We start from the raw sequence: 18,959 nt of genomic DNA on the forward strand, positions 1-18,959 counted from the left end.
TGAATCACAAAGCGCGTACAGAGTCCCTAATCATCTCAGTGCATTCTAGATATGTGAGTGGAAGTCAAACGGAGCTCTAATCAGCCGAAAAATTGCTCTTTTGCTGACTGCGCAGGAGCGCGTGAATGTTCCCGAGACACCGGACGGCGCGCGCAGTCCGTGTTCTGTTTCTCCTCCCGCAGTCGGACAGACGCAGTGCACGACACCACACAAACCGGGCACCGGGACACAAGAGCGCAGTGATAGACACTGAACTACAAAAACATGAGGTTGTCGCTATGTCAAAGAAATGGAATAACATTTAAACTTAAAAAGAAATCGTGAAGATTTTCTTTCTGGTAAGTGAGCGCGCGCTGTACATACTTTCGTACATTCTTTCATTTCTTACTAGTATCATTATTATTAAAAGTAACTGCCTTAGTTTGATCATCAAGATTTGTGTTGATGAATAGGCTGAAATACTACATTTTTAAAATAACTTTTGTGTCGTTTTCAGGCTGCTACTTACATTTTTGATAGGACACTTAGTTTTACATCTGTAATGTACAACTGTAAACCGTTTTAGGAAAGTAGAATATTATGAAAATATTTTTGGAAAAAATGAAACTAATCATTTTTACATCTTTTTCACTCTCTGCTGTAGGGTGGAGCTCTTTGTTAGGTATCTTTCCCCCCATTTGGGATTCGCTGATAGGGCGACCAGCTCTAGGTAAAAACACAAGCGCGAGCCTTGGTTTCACATTCATCAGAAACAGTCACACAACCCTTTCTGCATTTTTAGATTATCTTTACTAATAACTTGATTATTTATTTGAAGTTTTGTTCTCATGCTATGGGTGATTTCAGGTTTTATTCATGCACTGTAAAAAAAAATTGGCATGAATTTACGGGATTAAAGAGTATTATTTTACAGTAAATTACGGTAGTCAGAAATTTACTGTGAAATCAATGCATGCTGGGTCATTTTCTTACAAATGACTGTGAATGAACAGTAGAATGATGCTAACATCACAGTAATTTACTGCTTTTGTTTTACTGTGAATTCACATTATAAAAGTGTCTTTAACTGTGCCACTGTGAGAAATGTAGTTGTTAACTACTGTAATTGTTTTGAAGTCACCATAATGGTGATTGGTGATCCCATTTGTTTGGGCTCTTTGACCTTTATAGTCATATTCACATTTCTGATCAAGTCATGTCAGAAGTGTGACAAGTGAAAATATTTGTCAAAATGATGACAAGCTAGAATATGAAATAAGCAAACTGCCTGATTTTAACAAAATATTCTTTGCATGAACATGAGGATTTTATTTTAGCATTATTTATGCATGAAGATTAATCAATTACTTTTTTCATATTCATAACTGATTGTGGATGGATCTTTCACAATAGTGAAGCAACTGCTGAGAAACATTTTTGAAATATGTGACATCAATACTTGACACACAAAACAAAACACTTACAACATAAATCAACATTACAAAATAAACAACACAAACTGCTATAAGTAAACCAAAAACAAGTTCAATAGCACAAATAAAACCAACAAGAATTAAAAAAAAAACTCTACAGCATGATCTATTCATTCTGCATTGCATGCTGGGTGCCTTCAGAGTACATCTGCACTGTGGAAACACAGAATGATGCTGTTTGTTTAGAAGAAATTTCTGAGAGTGCAGTTAGATACAAGAGAAGTCCCACTGTGAAAGTAATGCAAATATTAACCTGGAATATACTGTAACTTCACATTAACATTTTTAACAGTGTGTGATGACACACACTTGGATAAGATGATCATGGGTTACTATTCTTGTAGTGATAATCTGTTAAACAAATGGATAAGTAGTATTCTTCTGGTGACTAACCTCTTAAAAAAATATACAATGGATTAGATGATCACAGATCGCTGCTTGTAGTGACTAACTTCTTATGAAACACATCAAATGGATTCGATCTGCTTAGCAAGCATCAGACATAAGAACTAAACTGTTGTGTATCTTACTACACCAACATAAATCTCGGCGGTCATCTGCCAAATAAAGCCTCTCCACAGAGAATGTTTACAAACCTTTGAGACTGTGTGTTAAATGATGTTTGTGTATCCTCACACAGAAAATGAAATCTCATGAGGGAGAACTGGAGAGGGAGATCTCGAAGGTAACAAATACACACTGACTTTCTTCAACAGCTTTGAAAAATAACAAGAAATGTATAGGAGCATTGTAAACATTTATATGTCTGTTAAAAAGACATTTTTGGTTAGTATGTGTAATTACTTGTGATTACTAGGCCTGAAAAAGTCATGGAAACTAATACAAGTCTTAAAATCATGGACATTTCTAGCTATACTCAAAAATATCAAACTGGATAGAAATTGTTCTTTGACAGTGCAATCTGCATAAAATGTGGATGTGTTGTGTTCAGGTTCAGGGCATGGTGTGTGAGTTGCGGGCAGGGTTTTCTCGTGCACTGCTGGAGCTGAATCAGATTCAGCAGGGAGACACTGAGCTGCAGAGCCAGCTGGAGGACACAAGACATGGCTGCAACAAGCGCTCCCTTCACCTAGAGAGTCTGGTGCTGTCCCTCAAGGTGAGATCAGACACCTGTCTTGTAAATCTGTTCTATGGGTGCTTCAAAATCCTCAAACTGATGCTTCCTTGTTTCCTTGCTCCTCCATCCTCAAGCCCGAGATCCGGAAACTAATCAAAGTTAGCCATCTTGAAAGACATCTCAAATCTCTAATTGCACCACGAGGAGGTGAGGAACAAGGAGCTTTAAGTGAGGATACACAGGTGTATCTTTTGCTTAAGTCTTTCTTGTCGAAAAACTTAAATTCTCCTCCCCCAGTTTAAATAAATCCCACGTCTCATACATTTCAACATGGTCTCTTGCTTTATGAATATTTATAATTAGTGTCTTAAATAACTAAACTTTAACAACATAAGGGTAGATCACCCGAGCACATTTGATGACACTTTGAAGTGACGCTTGAGTAATCAAGAATATTCAAATGTACAAGTAAGCTCTCCTTTGATTCCTCCTTCCTCGTTTTCTTGTATCTTTCCCTCTCATCCTAAGGTGGGTGGAGCTAAGACATGAGGAAAGGAAGCGAGTAAAGGAAACGAGGATACGCAAATAAGAAATGAGAAGCACTCCTTATGTGTTTGTCATAGTTATGTTTTCATGTGTGTCTCTTTAGGAGGAGCTGGAGGAGGTACGTTGTCAGTTTCGTCAACTTGGCGAGGCACAAGAAAGAAAGGCACCAGAGAATCCAGGAAGAGAGAAGTAAACACACACACACACACACACACTGACATGCATAAATTTACATTTAAAGTATGACTGAAACTGTGTTACATTGTGTTACAGTGTGAGTGCTGATGTGTGTATGTGTGAATGCAGTAATGGAGTGGATGACCGTAGTGGACAGAGTAATGGTGCTGCAGAGGCTCCTCCCCTTTCATCTGTGGGTGGAGATTTCCTCATACACTGTTACCTGCAGGGATTACAGGTGTGGCAATGGGCCAGACAGAATTCAGGTGAGCTTTAATTTTTTGTGGGTAAAAAAAAAAAAAAAAGATTTTTTAATAAAGGGTTTCAAAGTAAAACAATACAGACTACAAAAACACAAATTTGTGAAAACGGTGAAGTCATGTGCATGCATATTACATGTTCAGTCTACTGGAATGCATATGATTGCAGGCGCGTAGTGTTTCTTTAAAAAGGGACATTGCCAACTACTGGCCTGGCATGCCTAATACAGCATTTTTAGTCGTTTTCACAGATGGGATCGTTTTGACAATGTTGTCATCTGTACACATAACTTTTCAAAAACAGAAAGGAAAAACTTTTCTGTTTTTAGTACAATCATTGTTGTGTAAACATACCCTAAAGTATATATTTTTAAATATATGTTAAAGCTACACTATGTAACTTTTTCTGCTCAAAATTAACAAAATGTTCATAATAAAAGAGAACAACCATCCTCCAAACTGTGTTTTGTCCTTAAAGGTCTCATATTGTCAAAACTGAAATTTCCTGGCTTTTTTCATGATTACTGAGGTCTAGGGGCTATTTAACTACCATATAAGTTTCAAAACAGTCAGTCCACAGTAAAATTCACACAGCCTGCTTAAAGTGCTAGCTATTTTTCACGAACTGTTGTGACTTCCGTAAAAAGTTGATGTCAGAACTACACAGTCACTGCCTTCAGTCACCACCCCGAGCACCGCCCACAGTCCCACTCTCCTTTTGCCAAACACCCAGACAACATCGCGTCCATGCTTTTGCCGAGCATGGACAACACGGAAACATGTCGAAAAGGTTAACTTTAACCACGAAACCAGATTGGCCGACCTGTAACGTACACTCTCACTCAAAGGATGGACGATCTGACAAGATTGTTACTATGAGGTGGACCACATCTAACCTGTATAGTAAAGACAAACTCACCGTGTCTATCTAGTCATGATGAAGATGTATATATATTTCAATTTCAGCAAACAACTATTTTTACAGCTACACTATTGTTCCAGCCACAATTAATCACAACAATGTATATACAATTACAAATGATTATATATAAATCATCAGTTTGTTGTTTTACACACATGCACACAGACATTATTTCATACACGACATAGTCGTGAGATGCAAGAAACATAGACATATGGCAAGAAATCTGTAGACGCGCCCATAACAACAAAAGACAATACTTTATTGAACCTTTTCTGATAAGAAGTGTGCGCTGCAAACATGAGCAATAGTGTGTAGGCATTGTACATAATCGACCCTACAGAAAGTCAAAGCAATGCAAATATGCATATACATATATTAAAGGGGTCATATGATTTTGTATATGTTATTTTGTGTATTTGGTGCAATGAAATGTGTTTATGCAGTTTAAGGTTAAAAAAACACATTATTTTCCACATACTGTACATTATTGTTTCTCCTCTATGCCCCGCCTTTCTGAAACGCGTTGATTTTTACAAAGCTCATCGGTCTGAAAAGCGAGGTGTGCTCTGATTGTCTAGCTATTCAGTGCGTTGTGATTGGCCGAATACCTCAAGCGTGTGACAGAAATGTTACTCCCCTTACCATACTGTGATGCAGTGTCCCGGCGCGACGAGACAAAAACAATAAAACCCATTATAAACGAGGCATTTGTTGCATCCAGTGGGGACATAATTACGTATTATAACGACTTGTACTGTCTTTTTACATGTTGCCTTGCATCACGCCGCGTAAACATAAAACCATGTCTGCATTTACTGTTCTGGGACAGTGTTGTAAATACAACTTAAGTCAGTAAGAAAACCAAAACCACAGAAAACCACTGATTTCTAGTCGTGTCCTCTTTTGGAAGGCCAAACTTCCAAAGAAACACACGGCGTCTTCACAACATGGCGACACTAATGTTACGCCTTCTTTCTTTGCGTGAACATTTGGGCGGCGTTATGCAAATCTTCCCACATCGTGACGTAGACATGTGGGGGCATGTTTAAACGAGACGTTTTAGGGGGGCGTGGCCGAGTCTTAACTTTTATAAAGAATATCTCTTTGGTTTTGAGACTTTAGTCTTTGCAACTTTAGGGATCTTATCTATTCACGAACAGCTTGTAACACTCCAAAGAGAAAGGAAAACTTGAAATCGCATCATATGACCCCTTTAAGGACTGTAGAGAGCATGTCAATAGGAAAATAAAGCAAAAACTCAGACATTTTAGGCAATTTAAAAAGAGGATGTATGGTCACCCTACTTAGTAATGTCAGCATTGCCAAACGTTTGCACCTCAAGCCATCAGAATCATCCTCACAAAATAGCGGTGCCCAAGCACAACATGCGTAATTACTAAAACAGTGTTTCTCCTGACGTAACTTGTATTTTATGCTACAGCTGCTATAGAGGGCCAAAAGTTACATAGTGTAGCTTTAATATATTGAAAGAAAATGTTACGTAATACATAATATGTGGCTGAAATGATATTAAAAATGCTTAAACAGTGCAATCACAGTACAGTCAATTTTGTTTACTGTTTCAGGTGAAGATTCTCTTTCCTGCCATGTAACACACAGCTGCCTACGGCGGGGTAAATAATCTGTTCCCCAAACCTTTTAACGGCTTAGCATTCACATGTGGATCCTCATGTCTCTCTGTCTCTTTGTGTCAGGCAGGAGGCGGGGTGTGGTGGAGATGCTGTTACAGTCTGAACGCGATTATGTGTCTAGTTTGAATCAGCTCTATGAGAAATACAAATCTGCTGAGCAAAAGTAGAGAACTATAATCATTATCACCGTTTCATGTCATCTCTTTATCACACACTATAACAAGTGTATTTGTGTGTTTGTGAGACAGTGTGGCGCTTGTAAAGCATATCGATCAGATGCTACAGCACCACCTGCTGTTCCGTAACACCCTAGAAGAACGACTGACCACCGATGAGAGAAGCTGTGCTGCCGGGGATGCTTTCCTCAACCTTACTGGACAGAACAATGTAATGCCATTGACTACTAAAATAATCATATGTAGTCCCGTTTTAAATTGATCAAAAGTGACAGTAAAGTCTTTTACATTGTTACAAAAAAAGCTAATATAGAATGCTGTTTTTGAACTTTCTATTCATCAAACAATCCTAAATTAATATCACATTTTCCCAAAAATGTGAAGCAGCACAAGTGTTTTCAACATTGATAATAATGAATGTTTCTTGAGCAGCAAATCAACACATTAGAATGATTTCTGAAGTGACACTGAAGACTGGAGTAATGATGCTCAAAATTCAGCTTTGCAACATTTAAATGCAGCTACTTTCATAATTGGATACAAATATATTATTATTGTTGAACACACTTAGAATAAATCCAAGAAAAAAATTGTATTTATATATTTAATTTTGATTACTAGACCTGGAAATGAATATACGTCTTAAAATCAAGGGCATTTCTAGTTATACTTAGTTCTAAAATATTTAATTTGCTTTCTTTTCTTTTTTTTACAGTAAATTGCTGTTGAAATTCTTCTTTGACTGTGCAATCGGCATAAAAGTGTTTTCAAAATTAAATAATTTATAAAGAATTCATAATTGAATAATTACATTTGAAAAAAGATTGTAGTTTTAAGTCATTTCTTTTACAGCTGATTTAATATATGAAAAAAATGCAGCTGTATTTTAAAAATTTGGAGCAACTAACAACTCTAAATGTATTAATGTACTGAACAAAATCAATTTGAGCATGCAAGTACAATTTATTTGTATTGGAAAGATAAATGGATGAATTATTTAATTTTCAAACAACATGTCATTTTTATAATATCAGAGAATAAGCATGTCTTAAAATATATAGCTGCTTTTAGTTTTTTTTTTAATGAAACACATGGATGAATCATTCACAGTAAGATCAGTAAGATGCATCTAAAAAAAAATAATACATTTTCATTTCATGTTGACTTTAAAAGTCCCTCATATAAACTACGTTTGTAAACAGCAGTCAAATTCAATGTAATTAGAATTTTTTTCTTACCTATAGTAAACAATAATGTCTCCCCTCAGAAATGGCCGTAAGCATATATGTGATCTGACCCCTGGTGGCTGGACTGCAGAGTACATGTGGAATGGCAGCGCAGGGAAGAGCCCCATCTGCGCACCCTTCGCTCGTCATCCTAGAGAAGCCGGCCGCTTTCCGAATCCTGTGCCACCTGTAGGTGTCGAGGGAAACCTCACTGCTGCTGCCAAGAGTCAGAGCTCCTCGGCTGGTCTGGCCGTGCGTGTGTGTGGGTCTCCAGGGCTCGACGGACGCATATACACATCTGACCAGTACCCTCTGTCACATCGCCTCGATGATGGGGACACAGAATGCGACGTGGCTGATGCATCCGTTTTTGACTTCTCTTCTGTAACGACCTGTAGCCCAGATGAAACTCTGAATCAGCTCAGGGGAGCGGAAGCAGGTGATGATGAGGATGATGATGAAGAGGACAGTGAGGTTCCAGTTCTCCTCAAACCTTCATACACTCACAATGCTTCAGCCATGCAGGCAGGGGGAAGCTTATGTATGCAATGGCAGATTCCCAGACGGGCCCCTATTCCTGCTGAGGTTTGGATTGGGGCGCAAGGAAAAACACGTGCCCCAAAACCACACAGAATGCCCACCAGTGCCTTCCGGCCGATTTGGGACCCGACTTATTCACAGGTTTGTGACATCACACAAAAATTAGCACAAGCCGACTGCATCCTACAATTTTGAATCACTATTTTGTCCCACCCTCAGATTCCAGATTTTCAGATAGTTGTATCTCGACCAAATATGGTCTTATCTTAAACCATACATCAATAGAAAGCTTATTTATTCAGCTTTCAGATGATGTATAAATCTCAATTTAAAAATAATTAACCCTTATGACTGGTTTTGTGGTCGAGGGTCACATATAGTACATGTATATTATTAATGTAATCTGGACATACTACATTCATCATGTTGTCATTGTCATGTGACCTACCTGAATCAGTTTCACAAATCCTCTCCCGTGGCCTCATGGGATAGTAATGTGTCCATTGGATGTCACTTCAGAATCATTCCAGTTGTAGCAAGACATCCAGGAACTTTTCACCTACTGTTTTATGAATACTATGAAGTCAGACATACTACTCTTTTCACATACTGTTTTTTTACCTACTATATAGTGGATAAGTATGTGAAATGACTGGAAATATCAATTGAACCATTACTAACAAAAACACTCACCTTCTCTTTCAGGGTGATGCGACTCCTGCAAAAGAGAACGCTGTGTCTTTCAGCTCAACCAATCAGATCATTAATCAGCAGCAAGAGACTGACCAATCACGGTAAGGGGCATACGGTAGCATTCAGAATAGCATTCTACTTGGATGACCTGCCAAAATGTGCATTATACAACAGAACATTTAATAATCTGTTCAATTTGAACTAAAGGCCATTTATTTTGCATTTGCCACTTAATTCTGGATGCTGGTGCCATCCATTTATGTAAAATACTTAAAATCACCATGAAATAAAACTGTACAATTCTTATTTTCTTAATGAAATATTAAGTGATTAAGTGACGTGACATGTGGCCAAGTATGGTGACCCATACTCGGAATTAGTGCTCTGCATTTATCCCATCCAAAGTGCACACACATACCGTGAACACACAAACACGGTAGCAGAAAAATATTGCAATGTTTATTATTTTTCTATGCACATAATTAAATAAAAAATGTATGTGCCCTCTTAATCTTTAATAAAAAATGTCCCTGGCAACAACATTGTCTCCCTGCACAAAGGCGAGATAATAAATCCTTCCCTTGAGCAACATGTCAATCACAGAGATCACAGCAATTAGCAAACCTCAATGATCCCATCAATTTCCAATGGACAAAATCCCTCGTTTCTTGTTTGACAAGCCACTTCACTCATACATCAAAATAAGAAAGAAAAGACGTTCACTATGTCATGCTGACTTTAAATCAATTAACTACAAATCTAATAAAAAATAATGCACAAGATACTGCATGTAACGATAAAGTTCTGAAGTACATTTAAAGGCTTAGAATTCTCTACTATTATCCTTTTTTAGTGTAACTTCAGTTTCAGTTTAGTTTAGGGTGTTTACTTCATTTTAGCTACATATTCAACAGCACTTACCTCTGAGCCTGCAAATACATCCGAGATATCTGCGGAGCCAGTAGTATGCCATTCCAAAAGATTTCTGAAATCAAATAAAAATGTCAATAAAATTATGTGCAGTTATCTCTATGCTAAACTTAAAATATTGTGATGCCAGTTAGTAGTAATGTGTGTGTATATGTTGTTTTAGATCTGCATATAGAGGAACTGGAGTCCAGCGGGCTGAAGCAGTGTGGCATGACAGTGAGGACAGTGAAGGACCCTGCAGTACAGTCTGACACACTCCTATGCCAGCAAACAATTAATATTACGCACTGGTGCAACTAATCATACACAGGGAACTTCTCTGCTTCATCCAATTAAATGACTGGAATCGTTTTTTTTTTTAAATCTGAGATTACAAATGATGACTTATTCTCACTGTGTATTGACATGAAGCACCAGCACCCTCAGCACAGCTAAATTCAACAAAAGTCTCCCAGCATGATTTGATCTGTCAGAGAGAAATAAACACTTTGATGTAACAGAATGCACATAAACAGAGGAATAAAAACGTTCAGTAGAAAATAAGACTGCGAGTTTATTAATGAGTCTCATGGAGAACATGGTACAAAAGCAGTTACAGGCTTTGAATGCACACGCACAGACACACACACACACACACACACACACACACACACACAAACAGTGAGTTTTTAGGAATTACTAACACTTCAAATCAACTGACCAATCATCTCTGTGGGAGTGGCCAGCATGAGATTCTACACATACAGGATGTGACATCACTACAAAACACTGCAGTCCCTCTATGGCTGATCGCCTCGGAGACCACTTCCGTGGTCGATTGGATAGGAATTGCTCTGGTGATGAAGCCCTTCCTGTATGGACCTTGTTTGGTTGATGGAGCGGACCTGAATGAGAGCAGGAGGCGTGATTTACAATAGAATACAATACAACATTCTGACCGTAGCGTGGTGTCTGAAAGTTCATGAGTTTTGGGAAACTGCCCGATGGTTGTCCTGACCAGCCCAGAGGACGGGGGTTAGCAGGACAGAGTCATAAGGTCACAGGATTGTGAGTTTGAGTCCTCTGCTTCTCTGTAACAGTACTGCCCTAAAGTGCAAAAAAGGCTCACCGCACACTATTAAGACACACAAACTAGACACTGGTCCACACCAAACACTCTACAACAGTGTGTGAATCCGGTGGGTCTCAGACTGAGATTGTCAGTAGATACATCAGCATCTGGGCCGCCACGGCGCTGAGGTGAGGGCAGATATGTCACTCTGTACAGAATACTTGGGAGCACAAATGGACGTGTTGTCTAGACATTTGTTCTAAGCATGGTCAAGGCGAATGCTTTCAGACACTTAATTTTTGTTCAGTACTGATATTGAAGGCACATTAAGAGTCTGGTGCAGAAATCACGGGTCGTAAGCATCGGAAGAGGGGTGGGGCTTGTGATGAATCAACGAATAGATGAGTATGCCTTTGAGGGGAGGGGTTAAGACATCATATTGGCTTTAAATAGTGTAAGGAAAAAGCTCTCATCAAAACTTCAAGAGTTCACCTGAAGGGTACAATCTCTGGTCAAGGTCACGGCGATGAGTTAAAGGCAACCAAAGAGAAGCGTGCTGAGGGTGTTTGGGTTGAACCCTGGTTGACCTTTGAACTGCAACCAAATAAACATCCTCAACAGAGTCTGACGGTGGTGAAAGGCCTCAGAGCAGCATTTCCATCAGTGAATCTGCTGTCGATGAGCACATGACCTTGCGTAGTTCTGCATGCTGAACGTCACGTGACGGATGTGAAAAATGAGGGATAATAACATTCCTCAAGAGCTATGAGCGTCTTCAGGTTTTTATTAGCATCAGATTGTCTGGTTCCAGGTTAAAAGTTGTTAAAACACATACACACACACACACACTATATTTTAGGGTGTGATGCTCTTATTCGTTGCTGTCCCTGGTGTCAACTAGAGAAAAAGTGTGTATGGATGGCTGTGAGAGAGTGTGTGTGGATTTAGAGAGTTCTCTTTTGTAAGTCTTAGGTGGCAGTTTTGGCAGCGCAGGGGTGGAGTTGTGCCGAGGTGGTATAGGAGGGGCTGGAGTGGGCGGGGGCAGGTGGACCAGCATGGGTTGACTGACGCTGTGCGTGCAGGGGCGCCGAGGCACGCGTGGAGAAGGCGTGCCGGGAGGCGGAGCACGTGGTGAGGGAGTCCCAGGAGGGGTGTTGGAATGAGCGTCTTCAGGTTTTTATTAGCATCAGATTGTCTGGTTCCAGGTTAAAAGTTGTTAAAACACATACACACACACACACTATATTTTAGGGTGTGATGCTCTTATTCGTTGCTGTCCCTGGTGTCAACTAGAGAAAAAGTGTGTATGGATGGCTGTGAGAGAGTGTGTGTGGATTTAGAGAGTTCTCTTTTGTAAGTCTTAGGTGGCAGTTTTGGCAGCGTAGGGGTGGAGTTGTGCCGAGGTGGTATAGGAGGGGCTGGAGTGGGCGGGGGCAGGTGGACCAGCATGGGTTGACTGACGCTGTGCGTGCAGGGGCGCCGAGGCACGCGTGGAGAAGGCGTGCCGGGAGGCGGAGCACGTGGTGAGGGAGTCCCAGGAGGGGTGTTGGGAGTGCTAGGCGAGCTGGTGAAGTCCCAGAGGAAACGGCCTCCTGGAGATGGCTGCATGTTCACTGGGTAGTTGATGAAGATCTCCGGTGGTCGTTGCGGAATTGGCGGAGGTGTTTCTGGCAGGGGATCGCGGGGCGGAGGGGGTGGAGGGCTCGGCAGCGGCCCATCTGTTGGCCCATTGATCACTGGAACACGTGGTTGCAGGCGAGGAGGTGGCGGCTGTCGTGGTGGAATGGCGGGAGGACTTTCAGACCTGAAACTTAACTTAAGACAGGACAGAATACACTCATGTAAATGTGACAGCACAACATGATGCAATGATGAAAGCCTGTGAAACTGACTAAATATTATCTTAGTAAAGCAAGAGGACAAATTCATTTTTTAAGTAATGAATTATAAAACAAAATACAACTAAATAAAAGCATTTTCACAAGTCTCACAAATGCTCAAAGTAATGTGCTTTTTTTTAAATCTTTTTTTACCTTATAGGTCTACATTTTTTAAATAGGGAAAGTTGTAATTTAAGCTTGAAATGAATGAAGAAAGCATCTAATCCTACACAAATTAAGCCAATTAATATGATATTCTTTTGGTTTCTATATCCTATATTTGAAAAAAATGCAAATTAATATACAGGTATCGTTAAGTACCAAAAATGAAAGCATTCTGGAAAGTGGTATAGGAAAACCTACAAAAAGGAATGATTAAAAAAGATTCCATTTTGTAGTAAAATATTTTGTTAAAATATGCTTGTAGCCATGTTGTCAACTCTTTAAATCATGAGTATTATGTATAGTTTCAAAGAAATGCAAAAAGGTGGGCACAACCAAAAAGACCCAAAAAATTGGGTTCATGTGCAGGACAGAAAATGATACATATAATAAACAAATACAATGTCAGCGCATTGTAAATTATAGCTCCAAAAAAAAAATTTTTCCCAATGGAATTTCTTTTTTTGTTTGTTTTTGGAGTTTTCATTTTTCAGTGTGTGGACATTATAGCATGTTTCAAAGTAACTTCCTCAACACTGTATGCAAGTCACCTTGGTCTCTGAAGAGGTATCTTTCCTGCGGGGAGGTAATGGAGGGGGTTTAAGCAGCTCATCCCCAATCAAATGGTGTAAACTGCCACACGACAAAGACTGAGACTCTGACAAAGAGAGAAAACACAGTCTCACAGTCCGTCACATAAAGCAGGAGAGCTCTGCTTTGGAAAAATGATGACTTCACACTTACTGGACTGAGCAGGGCTCCAGACAAAAAAATTGAGTAAGGAGCCATTGGCTCCTATATGAAAAAAACATAGGCGTTTATGTCTCATCTTTTCTTGACTTTATCAGCATTTTAATCCATCTTGTAGATGACCTGGGAACTAAGGTTCACTTAAAGTGGGAACTAAATGTATTTTCCAACTTGAAATATATAGTCACGCATTGTTTATTACACAGAGTCTGTACCAATATCACGGACCATAAGCATCACTTGGCCACTGAGTGTAGTTTGGGCTCCTCCTCAATGCATCCTGTAAATGCTGTCATACACTCTTAAAAATAAAGGTGCTTCACGATGCCATAGAAGAACCTTTTTGTCTAAATGGTTTCATAAAGAACCTTTAATATTATAAAAAGTTGAGAAAGAGATGGTTCTTTATAGAACCTCTGACTGAATGGTTCTTTGTGGAACCAAAAATGGTTCTGTGAAGAACTTTGAAGCACCTTTATTTTTAAGAGTGTATATGTCATTCACACTTTCAGTCTGATTTTCTTCATTAGTAAAATGCAATTTTATAGGAGTTGAATCATACAACATGTTAAGTAAAAATATGAAAATGCAATAGCGCATAAATATAGCAAAATGCTCGTTTATAGTTATTTTTCTAGCTGACTGATGAGCTTATGGACACCGAATGGTTATTCTGAGGTAAATGTATATTACGTTGCAATGTTTACAAGCTTTACACGTTTTCTGCAGTTTGAAACACTGAATGAGCTTTTACATGAGACATTTCAGTAAGTTGTACTGTAGGCTCTCTTATAAAAAAAAGCCTATTTTTTAATGTTAATTCATGTTCATTATGTACTATAGTATTAAAGAGAAAGATATAATGGGTTCACTTGCCGCTTGAACTGAGACGCTAAAGAAATCGCGCCTGCCGCATTAAAAATTCGTTATGAATTTTGAATAATTTCAAAGCTGATACTTTGCTTATTAAAAAGTAACAAAACTTTTTGCGATTACCGGACGGCATATGAAATTCACGCATTAACAGAACACAGGACAGACTAAGATCTTGATAAGAAGAAGCCATATTATTAATGATTATAAACGAGAATTGTTAACGATATTGCCAATATCCATACAGCTGACAGCTTTACCCGTTGTAGTTTGTTCAAGATGTGCACGAAATAGACACTGCTTTTCTGCACTTTCACTTCGCACGCACGTCTCTGTCATTTCGATCTCGCGCTGCACAACTGAGCTGCGTTTATCAGACTGTGTGCGGCAGAGATGAGGACTGTTTGAAACTCTTTTTTTCCACTAAAACTTTGATGCGCATCGTCTCAGTTTAATACGCGAACATAACAAAAGATGTGATCGCAAAACAATCAGGAAAAAAGGCATTACATGCAAATTTTTAAGTTAAAATATGTAAATACATAGGGCCTAGTGACCTCAGCAAAATCTTCACTCGCAATTTAATATTTTTGGTCGCAAATGCGACCGTTTTAGTCGCAGTTTGGAGCCCTGCTGAGGCAGCAAAACTGGGGCAAATATGCTGTTGTTACCTGCAGAAAAACAAACAAAATTACATTTAAGCATGTCTAGAGAAAAAATTATGCACAAGTTTACTAGCTGATCCTTAACCATTGAGTTACCGCCACTCCCCTCTCACCAAAGGAGCTGCTCAGGTCGTGCTCCATGAACACGGAGTTGAGGTCAGAGCTGGCAGACTGTGGAGGTGTGGGTGTGTTTGGAGAGGTTGGGAGAGAAGGGGGGATCTCAGGTTCTGTTTCTGCAATGCTCCTGAAAGTGATTTTGTGAGGTGGTTCTCGTTCTAACGGCACTGGGTGACCTTTCAGCGTCCCTCCTCCTCCTGATGCTTGCCGCACTGGTCGAACGCCAGGAGACTTCAGAGAATACGTAGTCTTTCTGGGCTAAAGGACACAACACGCTCAGTTGTAAAACCAACATACTGTTATAAACTTAAACCACCTCACTTTACTCATCAATAGGGGTGTAAATCGGATGGTTCATCACGATACGATATCGATTCTCATACCCAGTGATACGATATTTGCCGATACCTCAAAAAATTCTACGATACGATTACGATTCGATTCAGGAGTATATCGATTAATATATCGATATTATATACCTATTTTAAACAACCATATACATTTTTATTAACTCACAAATGCAACCAAAATATATAACATGAAAATTTATCTGAAATTTTCACATCCTGTTCCACAATTGGGACATTCACAACAAAAAAATTGGCCTACACTTTTTTTTAAATAATAAAGAAAATAAACAATTGGAAAAACAATTCTGGCTGCTACTATGGGCTCAGTGCAAAAAATCTTTTCTACAGATAACCAAATTACAAGCAATAGCAGAAAATAAATATAAAGACACAAGTTCTATAAACAGTGCTTCTCAGGTTTTTCAGCTCAGTCTAAAATCAATGTTCAGGTACGCTACAGAAATGTAATAATCAAAAGTAAAATAAGTGCACAGTCTTCAATGTATAAATTAAATATAGATTAATCATTTTTGATGTTACAAAGGTTATTTAGTCAGGAGCAGTGAGCACTTGTATTTTTCTTTGACAGCATTAGATTTATTATTAGTTTGCTTTCACTTTAAGAACGAAAGCACGGATTTAACTGATACACATGCCTTTTCTTTCTCAACTGTATACGTTAGACATATGCCTAACCGACTGCGTTTACTAGGATATTCGCCAAAACGCGCATTTTGAAGTAATTTTGTCTGTATTTATTCATCCATGCACAAAAAAGCGGAAGAGAGCTCAATTTAGTATCCGCGCGGTGTAGACGCAGCTGTCTGTGTGCGCAGTAAACTCCTCGCACAGCGCTCGACTTTTCCGCAAACAACCCCGAGCGTCTTTTACGCTCACCTTGTGCTTTCGGACAGTGCTTATATCGAGTCCTGATACGTGAGTTTGAACGAGAATGCACGCGATGGCGGTAATGCTTAAACGGACATTATCTGAAAATGTGGACCGTGCCAAAATAAAGGGGCCTATTTATACTACAGATATTGATATTTTACGCGTGGCATCGATGCATCGTATCATCAGACATCGTATCGATCCATATCGATGAATCGTTACACCCCTACTCATCAACACAGTGAAAACACAACACAACACATGATCTCTCCATTATATTCATCTCAAGAGATTAATCTCTTGAAGAATTCCTTCTGTAATAGGGATGTGCTAATCTACAGATTTTCAAAAATTAGTCAGTTGTCGTCTAAATGATAAGCATCAACATGAACAGTATACATAGAAAATAGGTTTAGAAAATATTTCACACAAAAATTATTTCCAACAAATGTCCAGTCGATCAGTGAGATTTTTTTGTTTATATTAATATTACTACTATTCTTACTATTTTTTATTAATTTAATTGTTTAATAATTACAGGCTAAAATGTATTAATTTAAGCCAAAATGTCAAAAATAAATGCATAAATAAATAAACCAACCTCACCAAATAAACTATAAACTTAAAAAAACTACAACAACAACATTGCTGCCAAATAAATAAATTCGTTTTTTAGTATTATTTAAAAATTAAAAATGATACATTTAGACATATATATTTATATATAGACAGTGTTTGTAACAAAAAACTCACAAATCTAGGTGGCTGTTTGCAGTTCCGTGGTTCGATCTCTAGAGACTTGTTGAACAGGTAGTCAGAAAACTCCTTCTCGCTCATGTTTCCCATTGGATTCAGATTCTCAAAAAACCTCTACAAGACAAACAATCTCTTAAACACATAAGAACTAGATGGAGGAAGAGGAAACAGATGAGAGTGAGTGATGAACATATAAACCTTTATATCGTGTTCTACTTTGAGGCAGTAGGGTTGGTTCTGGTACTGCTGGATTTCTCCAGTGATTTCTGCTACTTTGCGTCTTTTGCTAAAGTTGATCAGTTCTTTTCCATCACGTTTTAGAAAATCTGGATTTCCCTCTTCAGTCTTCAGAATGTTAGTCAGGTAGATACCTGAATACACAGAGCAAACAGACAGGAAACATCACATATGCGCACACACACGCACACAACACACACACAATACTGTTCAAAATGTTAGGGTCAGTAAGATTTTTTTTATTTGAAAGAAATTAATACATTTATTTAGCAAGGACAGATTAAACTGATCAAAATAGATGGTAAAGACATTCATAATGTTACAAAAGATTTATATTTGAAATAAATGCTGTTCTTTAGAACTTTCTATTCATCCAAGAATTTAAATTCCACAAAAATATCAAGCAATACAACTTTTTCGAAGACTGGAGTAATGGCTGCTGAAAATTCAGCTTTGCCATCACAAGAATAAAGGTAACACTTTACAGTAAGGTTCCATTAGTTACTGTATTAACTAACATAAACAAACAATGAACAATACATTAATTGCAGTATTAATTAATCTTTGTTAATGTTAGTTAATGAAAATACAGTTGTTCACAGTTAGTTCATGTTATTTCACAGTGCATTAAATAATGTTAACAAGCACAACTTTTAACAAATGCTGTAGAAGCAGTGTTTCCCACAGGATTTTGTGAGACTGTGGTGGGTGGTCCTCGATCCCTCTAGGGGGGTCTGGGGGCATGCTCCCCGTAAGAAAATGTTGTACGTTTTAAAGTTAAATTCATAAATCTGGTGCACTTTGAGAGTTCAAAATTAAGAGCTCCAACACAGGTTCAGTTTGCAAAGTAAAAGAAAAAAGCTGGTGAATGTACTTGTTCTTGAAATTTAAAGGAGACTCAACCCTCTTTTTAGTTGTGATATAGTGTCTCAGTCTCATTGGTGAATTTGGAAGCCAAGCAAATTAAAATAAAACAATAATAATAATAATACATTTATATTATTATTCCTCTGACAGTTATAGCCATACATTGTAAAACAATTGCACTGTGAAATAAATGAAAACATTTTTTTTTCAGGTATATAATTTTACCTTACTCTACTGTAGGGAAATTGCAATAATTTTGTCCTCATTTCTACACTTGCAAGCAGGGCCTAAAACTAACTTTCACATCTGCCAGTGGCCATAAATTTTTTTCCTTGCCATTAAACTGTTTTTGCAAAAAAACGGGCAGTTGCTACTACTACAACAACTAAACATATTTAATAAAAAAAGCCATTTGAAATTAGAACCAACCACTGCATTTTAAATCACGACACAAACAAAGATACAAAGATAAAACCTGCATGAAACAAAAACAGACAGGCTGAATGAGAACGCAAATTCACTCTCTGACAGCAGGTGGTGGTTATGGATCAGCAATGATAAGAGGGGAAAAAATGCCATCGAAACTTTTGTGAAGTCAGTTCCCTTCAGAAATACATTCATATAAACCCCAACCCCAATATTTATATTTTTCTTCCGAACAGTGAGCTTGCTGTACCTGTACAGT

At 38.3% G+C, this 18,959-nt stretch overlaps 2 protein-coding genes across 2 annotated transcripts in view; one reads left to right on the forward strand and one right to left on the reverse strand.

The window, feature by feature from the left end:
- The first annotated feature begins 130 nt into the window (after window positions 1-130).
- On the forward strand, window positions 131-11,878 carry LOC107553178 (uncharacterized). Its single transcript, XM_016235312.1, has 12 exons — window positions 131-338; window positions 644-709; window positions 2,113-2,157; window positions 2,425-2,589; window positions 3,200-3,285; window positions 3,403-3,539; window positions 6,045-6,092; window positions 6,174-6,273; window positions 6,359-6,536; window positions 7,537-8,193; window positions 8,758-8,846; window positions 9,839-11,878. The coding sequence occupies exons 3-12, from the start codon at window positions 2,116-2,118 to the stop codon at window positions 9,924-9,926; spliced, it is 1,590 nt and encodes a 529-aa protein (XP_016090798.1). The 5' UTR covers window positions 131-338; window positions 644-709; window positions 2,113-2,115; the 3' UTR covers window positions 9,927-11,878.
- A 21-nt stretch (window positions 11,879-11,899) lies between these two features.
- Window positions 11,900-18,959, reverse strand: part of LOC107553213 (son of sevenless homolog 2-like) — an 18,297-nt gene continuing 11,237 nt past the window's right edge. Inside the window, exons 17-21 of the mRNA XM_016235362.1 lie at window positions 17,369-17,541; window positions 17,168-17,284; window positions 15,170-15,431; window positions 13,320-13,426; window positions 11,900-12,541 (exon numbers count right to left, since the gene is read on the reverse strand). Of these exons, the coding sequence (XP_016090848.1) occupies window positions 11,990-12,541; window positions 13,320-13,426; window positions 15,170-15,431; window positions 17,168-17,284; window positions 17,369-17,541 (1,211 nt within the window). The 3' untranslated portion in view covers window positions 11,900-11,989. The remainder of the gene's footprint in view (window positions 12,542-13,319; window positions 13,427-15,169; window positions 15,432-17,167; window positions 17,285-17,368; window positions 17,542-18,959) is intronic.

The sequence above is a fragment of the Sinocyclocheilus grahami genome, unplaced genomic scaffold (assembly GCF_001515645.1).
Source record: "Sinocyclocheilus grahami isolate Dianchi unplaced genomic scaffold, SAMN03320097.WGS_v1.1 scaffold466.1, whole genome shotgun sequence".
Lineage (NCBI taxonomy): Eukaryota > Metazoa > Chordata > Actinopteri > Cypriniformes > Cyprinidae > Sinocyclocheilus > Sinocyclocheilus grahami.

Bases quoted from the DNA above. Each gene is read 5' to 3' on its own strand.
- LOC107553178 (XM_016235312.1), top strand. From the start codon at position 2,116: ATGAAATCTCATGAGGGAGAACTGGAGAGGGAGATCTCGAAG. The intron at 6,274-6,358 runs GTAGAGAACTAT...TTTGTGAGACAG, and splicing joins TACAAATCTGCTGAGCAAAA to TGTGGCGCTTGTAAAGCATA. The intron at 6,537-7,536 runs GTTTTAAATTGA...CTATAGTAAACA, and splicing joins AAATAATCATATGTAGTCCC to ATAATGTCTCCCCTCAGAAA.